This window comes from Gymnoscopelus braueri, assembly GCF_963280865.1.
Source record: "Gymnoscopelus braueri genome assembly, chromosome: 7".
NCBI classification, from domain to species: domain Eukaryota; kingdom Metazoa; phylum Chordata; class Actinopteri; order Myctophiformes; family Myctophidae; genus Gymnoscopelus; species Gymnoscopelus braueri.
This window is the reverse complement of record NC_137608.1, coordinates 27,604,721-27,616,904: the sequence shown is the minus strand read 5'-3', so window position 1 is coordinate 27,616,904 and position 12,184 is coordinate 27,604,721. Positions and strand designations below refer to the sequence as shown.

The window sequence follows — 12,184 nt, the reverse complement described above, 5'->3', positions numbered from 1 at the left end:
CCTAACGCCTCGCAATGCGACGCCTTAGGAGCTTGTAGATCGGCTATTTTCACTACTTCTTTAAACATTAGTTTTCTAATTTATGGAATTTATTTGAAAACATAGAATTTCATGAAACATGTTTTTTGTTTAGTTTTTCTTGATTAAAAAAAATAATTTAAAAAAATAATAAAAAACTAAATGCATTGGAAACAAAACAAAAAAAAGGGATATTTATTTACTCGTGACCCATAAAAATTGGTCTGCGACCCAAAGATGGGTCCCGACCCACTGTTTGGGAAACAGTGCTCCAGACCGTGGGTGACTACGTAGCTTATCTAGCAGCTCGGTGATTGGAGCGTCCACGCGTCAATCCGACGACAGGTGGAGGGGAGAAAAAAAGACTGCATTGTTGTCGATTTGATAGAAGTGAGTCGTGATCGTCCAGCTGAGCGGTGGGAGGACGTTACTTTTCCACAGGGTTTACACGGAGCTAACAACATCTCATGTCCTGTGTTTTGACGAGAGGGACAGAAAAACGTCGTTGTGTCACCGAACAAAACGTCCCACCCCGCCGCTGTCTGTCGTTTCAACGTTTGGGGCTGAAAAGGACTTAGAAAACGCTTCGTTCCGTTGGCAAGAGAAGCTAAACTAGCAAGCGAAGCTAAGCTAGTGGCAACACAGGAGAACGAGCGGGGGTGGATCGCCGTTCCTCGGCCCTGGTTGGGGATAGAAACACTAGAATGACCAGAGATGACGACAGTCGTGTCTGAATGAGACGTTGGTGGAAGTGGAAACAACATAACAGACTACCAGGATTGGTCGACGAGGCTAAGCTAAATAGCTAATTAAGGAAGTTGGCTAGCGTCCCCAACATAGCTGTCGCCTTTGTGACAAGGTTTATTATTTGTGTTACAACGTTGGGGTTTATAAAGGACACCTCCCTGCTGGCCATGATGATGGTTCCACCAACAAGCTGACACTAGAGTTTATATGAGGTTTGTTCCCAACACCAAGTTAACGTTAGCAACTTTAGCTAGGAAGTCTAGCTGTAAACAAAGAGCCCCCGCTTCTGTCCACCTCCTGTGTAACAGAGCTAGCGTTAGCTAGCATCGTACTACAGTTAAGTTCCACGGCCCATGGAGATGGATCTTAAGACGGCTGTGTTCAACGCGGCCAGGGATGGCAAGCTGCGGCTCCTCCAGAAGCTCCTGGAGAACAAAGATGGACACGAGGTGTCCAAGCTGATGGGGGAGAAGACGAACGGGGCCACCCCTCTCCTGATGGCCGCGCGATACGGACACCTGGACCTGGTGGAGTACCTCCTGGAGTGCTGCTGCGCGCCCGTGGAAATCGGGGGGTCGGTGAACTTTGACGGGGAGACCATCGAGGGAGCCCCCCCTCTCTGGGCCGCGTCCGCCGCGGGCCACCTGAAAGTGGTCCAGTCTCTGCTGGGCCACGGGGCCTCTGTGAACAACACGACTCTGACCAACTCCACCCCGCTCAGGGCGGCCTGCTTCGACGGACACCTGGACATTGTGAAGTACCTGGTGGAGCATAAGGCTGATCTGGAGGTGGCCAACAGACACGGCCACACGTGTCTCATGATCTCCTGTTACAAAGGACACAAGGAAATAGCCCAGTATTTGCTGGAGAAAGGTGCGGATGTCAACAGGAAGAGTGTCAAAGGTGAGTGGGATGGTTGACCAGCGTTTGGTGGGACATGCATACACAGGAAAAAGCCTCTGTATGTACAGAGGACTACATTTTACTGTGCGGGTAGGTACTACTCTGTTAGACACTTTCACACACATTCCCCCGACCTGTCATCTGAAGATAAGCTTTGTTTGACATGGCCTACGAGTTGCACAATTACGCATACTTGTTGTTTTCAGTGGTTTCTGTTCTGTTCAGCACTATAACTCAAAATAACAGCCTCAGCCTATAATCTTTCACTTCACAGAATTTGTACTAAGATCGGCTCAGACTGGGTGCTCATTCTGTCTGATGAGTTAAGTAGATATTCTAGGCATTATAGCACAGGACATCACATTCGGAGTGAGGATTTGTTTCCAACACAGTCAATGACTTATCCTTTTCAAAACAGTTTCTTAGTAATCTTTAAGTGACTCCTCAGCAGAAATCATGTCTCATCATGTCACCATTAACAAATGATCATCCAAAGTTCTTTGTATTGTCGGCAGTAGTAAATGTCACTCCAGCAAGTCTAAGTAAACATGTTTCTATTCTAACATTGTGGCGCTCCAGAGTTTTGAGTTTCATTATAGTAGGCAAGCCTGGTGGGCAAGGTAACTAGAGGCCGGATACAAGCCCAGTGGCAGCATCATGGAAATATGACAGTAGTAATCAGGCTACAAAGCTTTAGGGGATACCCTGGAGTTAATACCCCAGATTTGACAATTGTCAAGTCTACCAGTTATTATTTCTTAGGGACCAGGTAAAAAATAATCTCAGACTCAGCTTTAGGCCTGTATGACATGGGACATTAGGACATGAGCTAAATAATGAGTAAGCAAGGCTACCCTGGTTTGGTCCTGTCTGATACAGTAGTGCTTGGCCTCAGTTTGTGTGCCTAAATGACCCCGTTTGGGGTAGAGGTTCTTCCATCATGATTTACTGGGGGAGTGCCGAACGGCCCAGCGGTGCCCAAGATTATCATTACATAGACAGACAAACACACGGACAGGGGCGAAAGCATAATCCCCTCACCTGGCGGTTCCAGCCTTCCCTCTGGGCAGAAAGACATGCTTTGATTAACCATTTGAAGATTCAGTTCCACAGTTTGATGTTGATGGGTAGGAACACATGAGCTTACCCATAGAAATATTCATTATCCATTCTCGCCTCCAGCCACACTCAAGCAACCACTCGAAGCATTTGAAAAAAATCACAAGAAATAGTTCAGCTTGATCTGTCTCTGTCTGTAAAATGCAAATTGTACCTGGCCCTTGTGATTAATCTACTACCTATTTGTACTTTTCTTTTATGTAACAAACATCCAGAACACGTAGAATCTTGTGCTCACTTTTGGCTCCAGTATAAATTCCAAATATTGAAACCACCATGCCAATAACCATTGAGTTGGACACCAGGACAGGACTACAAGTGGCATACAGTATAAGCCTAGGCTATGCTTAGGTCCAATTTCTCATTAAAAGACCCCTCAAGCATTTAGAAGAAACTGGATTAATTTACAGAACATCATGGAAATTATGAAAAACTATCGTACTTAAACTTGTGTTCCTGGAAAACAGAATGTTATAGCCTAGGTCTCTTTCTCTCTGTGTCAGTCTGTTTGTCATTGCGGCATTGGATGGCAGAAATTATATTATTGCATGTAACAGTGTTACATAATGTTCTTCTGCACTTCATCATCACGTACCTGGAGGAGGCACAGCCCAATAGCAAAACTTTCTAGGGCTGCAACAATAAATGGATTTAATCAATTATAAAAAAGAGAAAATGGGAAAAGGAAATTATAGTATATATCCTTTTGCTTTATGGTGAAAGTTACATGAGAGTGCATAATATGGTGTGTGTAAATATGTAAGCTTGAAATATAAACACAATCATTGTTTAGTTGTTTCAGTTAACGTTTTCAGTTGCTCATCACTGTGGATTATTAGTAAATATTTGAAGGCTTGAGTGCTTGTGATCTATATCTACAGATAATGTTCAGTTGAATACAGGATATACACACAATACACAGGCATAAAACATTCCATATTGTTTGTACATGTCTTTAAATAAAGTACTAGCAGCATAGATGGACCAATAGATTATTCGATTAATCAAAAAAGTAATTGCTATAATAATCACTGGTCAATAGTTGCATCCCTAATCCTTTAAACTGATGCATTAATGTCAAACGCCGGCTCTCTCCCTCTCTCTGTCTGTGCCCGGTGTGGCACACATGGGCATCATATTATGTGCATGGAGTACATTGTCACTTGTCACGCTACTAACATGAAGTCCCATGCACATGCACATCATTGGTGCAGCAGCCTCTGTATCTTTCTCTGTCTGTCTTATCTGTATGTGTTGCGGACCACGTGCAGATGTCATGTAGCTTACAGTATGTACTATGTATCTCTCTGTCTTTGTCTGTGGGCGGTGCTGTGCGTGTGCACACTGTAGGTGCTCAGGTGTGTCTCTGTCTTTTTGTCTGTGTCCAGTGCACGTGGTCTCTGTGTATCTCTCTATTATGAATTGTAAAACAATGGTAATGAATGATTTTATGCTGTTTTTCCCTTGTTGTAGATCCTGTCAGATGGACAGCTTATGCCTGAGCAGTTAACCCATACTTGTGGAGGAACAGTAGATCTGAGTTTGACAAAAATAACGTGGTTGTCAGTATAGATAAATATTCAGGGGTTGGGTCCTTTGGCCTTCTCGCAGTGTGCACAAAAGGTTTGATGCTGATCAGTGTAGTAGTTTGCGAGATTAGTTGCGGAGAGTAACACAGACACACGGGTGACAATAAGACTCACTTCCTGACTCCAGGGTGCCAGTTAGTTTCAGACATGCTTGTGGATAGAAAAAAAAAAAGAATGGCGACATGACTCATTTTATGCTCCATTGATATGGTTAAAGGGATAGTTCACCCCCCAATTTTTTTTTTACTATCCGTAGTCACCCCATGAAGACTTGAATTCATGGATATTGTTTTAGTTTTTGTCGCATTCCTAAGCAAATAATTTGATGACCGGTGGGCAGTGGTTCCGGTAGGAGACACAAAGGAGACTCTTTGTGTCTCCTGCCGGTTAAAAAGCCTCCAAGGCTGATATGTTAGTAAACAAACTATACCAAACTATAGTTTACTTGTCTTTCTCAGTACCTGGGTTATTGTTATTTATAATGACTGCACTTTTAGTGGAGCATGTTTTAGTACCCGGCACACCAGGCAGTGGAAAAAAAACATTTAGTCTCCATCAAAAGGTTGCAGAGCTTCATTTGGGGTTTTCCTTTAGTTGCATAGCAACAGTGACAACCAAAACTAACACTAGCTCTTCCCCAGGCAGCTTACTGCAGCTTATGAAAGCTCTAAGAATATCATAAGTTCATTACAACCAATCATAAATAGATTGCCTGATGCTCATTATTATATCAATGTTAAATTATTTTTAATGTTTCTAAAAGCGCTCACTGTGTTGCCTGTATACACTTCTGTATGCCATTGAATTCAAACTTTTCGACAACCTTGTGAGAAGCAATTTAATCTTAACCAATTTGTTCAGATTGATTTGTAGTTGTGTGTGGGGTCGGGGGGGGGGGGGGGGGGCTGTGTGTCTTCTTCTTACTACAGTATTTGTTTTCAATGTGGTTGATAGTAATGCCAGCCTCAACAATGCCAATCAAACAAGTCACACTGATTGGATCATGAATTGTCTCCCGATGTCATTGTGACTGATTGACTCATTGGCTTATGAGTTGTCATTATATGATATCATTATAAATAAATCACCACAACTCAATCATCTGATTCCTTAACTACTTAAACCCTTTATACTTAGTTTACCGGAGCCCCCCAGAGTCTATACGAGGCCCCCTCAGGTTTTCCTTCTTCACTAAATCGCGTCACTGAAAATCTGCGATATTCAAGTTCTCAATGCATTGCGACACATTGTAGATATGCTATTTTGACCGAATGTTTGCCACAGAATACGGACGTTATGGTTCATGTGGTTAAAGATACAGAAGATAAAACATCTATTACTATATTCAAGAGTGTATCTGATTTAAAGTATTTGGACTGTAACCAGAAAACTGGTTACATGCGTGTCTGTGTGTGATTAGAATGCAGAGACCCTTTAGCGCAAAGGGACATTTCTTTGAAGGGGAAGGCCATATTGTAGAGGTTGGTTTTGAGAGCGGTTTTGAAGTTTTGGAGGGTAGGGGCTTCTCTGAGAGTATTTGGGATCATTCCACACGGGGTTCATTTCTTTGGCATACATGAAATGAAACCTATCAATCCTCCTCAACAGCCGCCTTCTCGGTTCTTTTTGAATGCAATTTAAAGTAAATAAGTTGAGGTAAGTCATGAGACTTACCTCCTCTATGTCCCCACTAGGTAACACAGCACTCCACGACTGTGCAGAGTCGGGCAGTCTGGAGATCATGCGGATGCTTCTGCAGTATGGGGCGTCCATGGAAAGGGATGGATATGGCATGACACCGCTGCTCTCTGCAAGCGTCACTGGACACACCAACATTGTGGACTACTTGACAATGCACCAGCAGGTCAGGGATTCCAGCCCCGCCAGCAATTGCAGGGCTTAACTTCAAATTTCTGTTTCTCTGAAATTGTTTTGACGCATGTAATTTGTTTGTATTTTGACAATGTCCGCACTAGTGCAAACTGCAGTGCACTTATATGCTTTATAGTAACTTTGTTTAGTCAGTCAGCCATGCACCTGTAGGTATAGAACTCTATTTTTCATCAACACTGGAAAATAATTTAAATTGGCATAATCTGCAAGTGATGCTTGTACTTCTGACACTGTTGCTTAGCAAAATAATTCACAGGGCAGCACCTCATCTATTTCTTGCATGTGCCTCTGAAACCCTCACAAACTAAAGATCCACTGTATCTGCAACCTACCTGCACCCCCAATACATTTCAACTTTTCAATTAGGTTTTTTGTGCAGAGTGCAGACTCTCTTAGCTCTGCGCAGTGATCTGCGTGTGAACGTAACCTGACACAGTCCTCAGCTGGTAGCTGGATCATAGCTGGTATTACAACTATGATACCTACTATCAATGCCAGTAGGTGCAAGTGTTGCAATCCAGTGAGCCTCTAATAACTTTGTGGCTGTTGGATGCTGTCCAACTCGGGCATGTTGTTGTCTGAGAGATGCATGTGAATAGACAAAAGTCCAACTGGTGATGTCTTCTCCCCTCTGCAGACCAGCGAGAAGGAATGCATTGATGCTCTCGAACTGTTGGGCGCCACATTTGTGGACAAAAAAAGAGATTTGCTAGGAGCACTGAAATACTGGAAAAGGGCCATGGACCTCAGGTATATTGACAATGGCAGCATTGTCCATAAACCTGAACCAAAGCAGCTGATCATGGCATACGACTACGCCAGGGAGGTGAGTACCAGTTTGAGGATTCCAAAATTAAGTCACGTTTCCTAGAAGTCAATCAACACAGCATGCTGACGTGGATTAAAGATGTCCCCCTTAGGATGCACTTTAATTTATTTATTTCCTCTGTTTTTCCATTCTTTTTTCTTTAAACTATTGGCTGATTCCAGTTAATTAAATCTTTAATGCCAGGTTCACAGACCAGACAGTTAGGTCAGTATAATGGCAGAAATCCATCCTTCATACCACCTGCACCAGAAACCTTTTACAGAAAACAAAATTACTTATTACAAAAGGTTTATGATGGAAACAACATAATGTATGAATTAAACAACCATAGTTTCTCCCAAGACTTTTTCAGCTCTTTTCAAGTAAAAACCTGCACGTCGTCATCATCTCAAACTTGCCACCTTGTAATCCTCATCCTAGGTGACCAATGCAGAGGAGCTTGACAGTCTGATCTCTGACCCAGATGAGATGCGCATGCAGGCGCTGTTGATCAGGGAGAGGATCCTCGGCCCGCAGCACCCGGACACATCCTACTACATCCGCTACCGCGGTGCTGTGTATGCAGACTCGGGGAACTTTGCACGCTGCATAAACCTGTGGAAGTATGCTCTGGACATGCAGCAGAGCAACCTGGATCCACTCAGTCCCATGACAGCCTCCAGCCTGCTGTCCTTCGCCGAACTCTTCTCCTTTATGCTGCAGGACCGGGCCAAGGGACTCCTGGGGACCTCCGTGTCATTTGAGGACCTGATGGGGATCCTCTCCAAGAGTGTGCTGGAAATTGAGCGCGCAGTTAAGCAAAGCGGGCCGGTGCCGCCGGATCCCACCCAGCTCAGCAAGGCGTTGTCAATCATACTGCACCTCATTTGCCTCTTGGAGAAGGTACCTTGTACAGCTGAGCAGGACCACTTCAAGAAGGAAACGATCTATAGGTGTGTATGGGGAGGAGTATGTTTTGTGTTTAAATGACTAAGGAGTAACAATGGTTTGTCCTCTGTGTGGAAAATAATGACATTATGCAGGGGGAGATAGCCTGTGTGTGCAAGGTGAAAGAACACACTAAAAAGGAACACACACAACTTTCGTGTATTTTTATAGTTCTTTGAACTCTTGTTAATGAAACCTTACAAACGGTTAAGAATTTGTGTCAGGATCATATCACTCTAGGTGTCTCAAGCCCAACGGGTCCAGGTTAACAAGGTACCCCAGCTTTATGTGCAATGTTCTGTGATGGCATATTGTAATCTAGGTAGTATTTCTGACAGTAATCTATCCATGACCCATTACCCAAAACTGCCCTCAATGAATGGGTACCATCAATAACCCATTCCTTCCCTGCAGGTTCCTTAAGCTTCAGCCATGTGGCAAGAATGGTTACAGCCCTCTTCACCTGGCTGTCGACCGCAACACCACCTGCGTAGGTCGCTACCCTGTCTGCAAGTTCCCCTCCCTGACGGTGGCCTCCATCCTCTTGGAGTGCGGAGCAGATGTCAACAGCCGAGATGAAGATGACAACAGGTGCCTTTCTCTCTTTTTCATCTCTTCTAAATTCTCTAGCCCTTTAACAGTTTCAACTTGATCATTCATTTAGTTTGTAAAAGTTTGAACACTCTCTTTATTTGTCCTTTAGGTATTCGTTATAATATATTCTACCTGTGATGTGTAATCAACAAGTATTCCAACCCACCAGCCCCATGTGGTGGATGTTTATTGATTTGGGTCACCAGTAATATACTATTACAAGATTGTTCTTGCTCTAATTGTCAGCAGCCAACAGCCATCTGGAAAAAAGTAGACCTGTTCTATTGCTGTTCATTTAATTGATTTCCTCTCATCCTGAACCTGTTAATTTGTTCAATACCAACCCTCTCTTAACGCTCACTTCTCAGTATAATAAACTAGTTATGTCTTACACCCCACCAGTCCTCTCCACGTGGCGGCCTCCAATGGACACCCGGACATCATGAACCTGCTTATCTCGTGTGGAACGCACTTTGACAGCACCAACGCCTTCCAGCAGACAGCCATCGATCTGCTGGACGAGAAGGAGCTGGCCAGGAACGTGATCCAACCCATCAACCACACCACACTGCAGTGCCTCGCCGCCAGGTCCATCATCAAGCACAGCCTGGACTACCGGGGAAACATCCCAGAGAAGCTGGAGGCCTTCGTCCTGCTCCACAGATAGTGGCATCCTGACAGGGAGGGCTGCCGGTCTGAGAGAGGACAACATGGTATGGGAACTAATGGATGGATGCAGACGACTGTGAGTAGACGGATTGACAGGGCCTGGAGGCAACTGATTGACAAGCCTAACGGGTGGATGCCTGACTTGTAAACTATCCGGGGATTGAAAGACACTATGTTGAATATTGGAGCAACCAATGACTTCAGAGAGCATGATTTGTCCATGCGGAAACGTTCTAACTCAGTCAGGCTGTTCTGGAAACAAGACGTTGCTCCCTCTCTGTTCCTCCTTTTACAGAGCCACAACTAATGACTTTTTGCAATTATGTATTTGAAGGGGACTGCAACACAGTGTCCCTGGATGAACTGAGTAGTGGGTTTACGAATTTTTGCTTTTTTATTTTGCATATTCCACAATGCTATTTATTGAATTAACATTGAGAGATTTTTCTCCATGCTGGCCCCCAACTCCGTCTCAACTCTGCCTGCTTCTCTCTCAGAGTAAAGACAGATGCATTTCAACACATGCTGGGACTTCAGGTTAATTCTTTTTTTTTCTTTGTCCCATCACTGTTGCCAATAGTCATGGACCCTTTCTCTGTCATTATTAGGTATTCTTTGTCTTTAATGCATTTAGTTACACTGTCATATAAATTTGGATATGCGAGACTAAATATGAATTGTGTGAATTCTAGTATATGGGCTCATTTTTCACCGTTTTCATTGTAGTGTAATACAAAGCTTTATGAGAAGGGTTTAAAGTCTGCAAACACCACAAGTGCTTTATTCTTCCTATTCACAGGCCAGGCTGTTGGAAAGAGAGACTGTTGTGTTCTGTGCCGGCACTTGTCTGTGCAATATCTCATTATGATTTTCTTTCTTGGTTTACTTCCTTGCTGCCGTTTTTCTTTTATCTCTAAAATTCTTTGCAAAGAACAGGATGCAAAACCATTGTATTATTGTTAGTTGGAGGAGTGTGTGTGTGTGTGTGTGTGTGCGTGTGTGCGTGTTGGAGCGCTTGTCAGTTGGAGCGTTGTGGGATGTATAAGTGAGTAGATTTTTTCTTTTTTTTTGAGTACTCGACCATTGACTATCAGGAGTTTGGTCAGGCCGTACTCGGCTAACACTATCATGCAGGACTATGGAGCTTAGGACTTCTACTAGAAACTGCAGTGGCCATACTGGGCTATGGGAGTGTATGGGCTTGTATACAGAAGTGACCTCTTATCATGCTTTTTACATGGCTGACCTTTAAATGCCGTTCTTTACCAAGCTTGATCAAAAGAAAAGTCTGGGTTGGTTACTAACACAGCTGACTGTGCATGTGCAGGTTAAAGTTAACAGCTTTCCTTTAATGCGTTAAAATCTTTTTTCTTTCTTTTTTTTTTACAGGAATTATTAACATCTATCAAAGATTTGTAACATTGTATGGTATTTCAACCAGTCATTGCAGAATAATTTTTACTAGCTCTCAGAGAAACCTGTTGTAGGGTGAAGTTGCCTTTAGGAAGTGACTTGGAGGCTCCAAGGCTGCATAAGCACCGTCCTCAAGCACAACCAAACGTACCACGAGTCATCAAGAAGCGTGCCACCTCGAATGGCAACCCAGCGGTGCCGAGCCCTGGTGGCTTAGCCTGTTGTTGCATAGATCATACGCGCCAAGTGGTGTGATGGCCATGCTGTTGACTCAGTGCTGTTTGAGTTGCATATTGATAGGATGGGAATCGATTATAATCTATTTTAAAATTGCACGTAGAGGCTGGTGCTCAAGCAGCCCGGCAGGCTGACCAGCCTCCAAGTTGACAGCTAAAGGCGACTTCACTCTTGAGAGTGAGAAACCCAAAGTAGAGCTAAGATACTTCTGCCCATCTTATACAACTATCGCCCAATTGTATCCCAATTACAGATATAGAGAGAGTGATAGGGGGAGGTTGCCTTGTCGTAAAGACTATTCAAGCTTTGTAAAATATCTTTTGCACATGAGCTTTAGATGTGTGGTTAAAAAAAAGGGCTTTTCATAATTCTTAGGATTTCATATTTCCATGTATTTAATGATGGTTCAAAACCAGACAGAAAATGTATGAGGACTCCCAGGGCAACTTGCTTTAAATCTGCACTTTACTACAACAGAGTTTAAGATTTCATATGGCATCAATCAAGGTCATGTCTTAAGAACCAGTTTGAGAATTAACGGACAATAAACCCATGTTGCACATATCCGTTTGTCCACGTTTCTTTCTTTCTTTGAGTCTCCAATGGGTTTTGATTTGGTGAGATTTAGTGCTTGGAAATGTTGCCAAGAAATGTCTTAATTTTTGGGGCTGCTATTTAAGGTCCTTGAGTCACTGCTTAGAACCTGACATCTCTATGGGTCCTATATCGAAATCTCAATACCATCTATCCTTCTGTACTGTGAAAATATCATTGGGAATCTGAAAATACTTGTTTGTGGTGGATTACTTATTTAAAACATAAAGATGGCTTTGTAATTAATTTGTTGTACTTCCTGTCCTCTGTGCAGATCACAGCACCTGGGTCGTAATATTCTGCACTGAAGGCAACCAGCAGGGCCGTCTAGAATGTCACACCTATTCTGAATGTTCTCTGTCCCCTGAGTCATTGCCAGTAATGTTGGTTAAAACAGGACATAGTGGAGGGCGGATATTTCTTAATGAATCACTGTTCACAGGGGTTTGTGTGTACTTATATTACTATACTTGTGAGGACCAAAATGTCCCTAAAGTATAGTAGCATTTGAGAAATGTACAATGTGAGGACAATTTTCTTGGTCGTCACGAGAAATGGTTGCTTTATGGTTAAAGAAATTTGGGGGAGTTTACAATTAGGATTAGATTCAATTATACTCGATTGCATGATGGGTCGCTTGCCAAAAATAACA

The 12,184-nt window shown here is 43.2% G+C and overlaps 1 protein-coding gene across 1 annotated transcript; it reads left to right on the top strand.

Annotated features, from left to right (window-relative positions):
• Positions 1-420: 420 nt before the first annotated feature.
• fem1c (fem-1 homolog c) lies at positions 421-11,502 on the top strand. Its single transcript, XM_080434375.1, has 6 exons — positions 421-1,668; positions 6,071-6,240; positions 6,907-7,095; positions 7,519-8,030; positions 8,440-8,616; positions 9,022-11,502. The coding sequence occupies exons 1-6, from the start codon at positions 1,119-1,121 to the stop codon at positions 9,284-9,286; spliced, it is 1,863 nt and encodes a 620-aa protein (XP_080290501.1). The 5' UTR covers positions 421-1,118; the 3' UTR covers positions 9,287-11,502.
• The last annotated feature ends 682 nt before the right edge of the window (positions 11,503-12,184 follow it).

What these genes read in the sequence shown, in the direction of transcription:
- fem1c (XM_080434375.1), top strand. Translation starts at nt 1,119, where the DNA reads ATGGAGATGGATCTTAAGACGGCTGTGTTCAACGCGGCCAGGGATGGC. An exon ending in CAACAGGAAGAGTGTCAAAG is followed by an intron (nt 1,669 to 6,070) that starts GTGAGTGGGATG and finishes TGTCCCCACTAG; the next exon opens with GTAACACAGCACTCCACGAC. An exon ending in CATACGACTACGCCAGGGAG is followed by an intron (nt 7,096 to 7,518) that starts GTGAGTACCAGT and finishes TCCTCATCCTAG; the next exon opens with GTGACCAATGCAGAGGAGCT.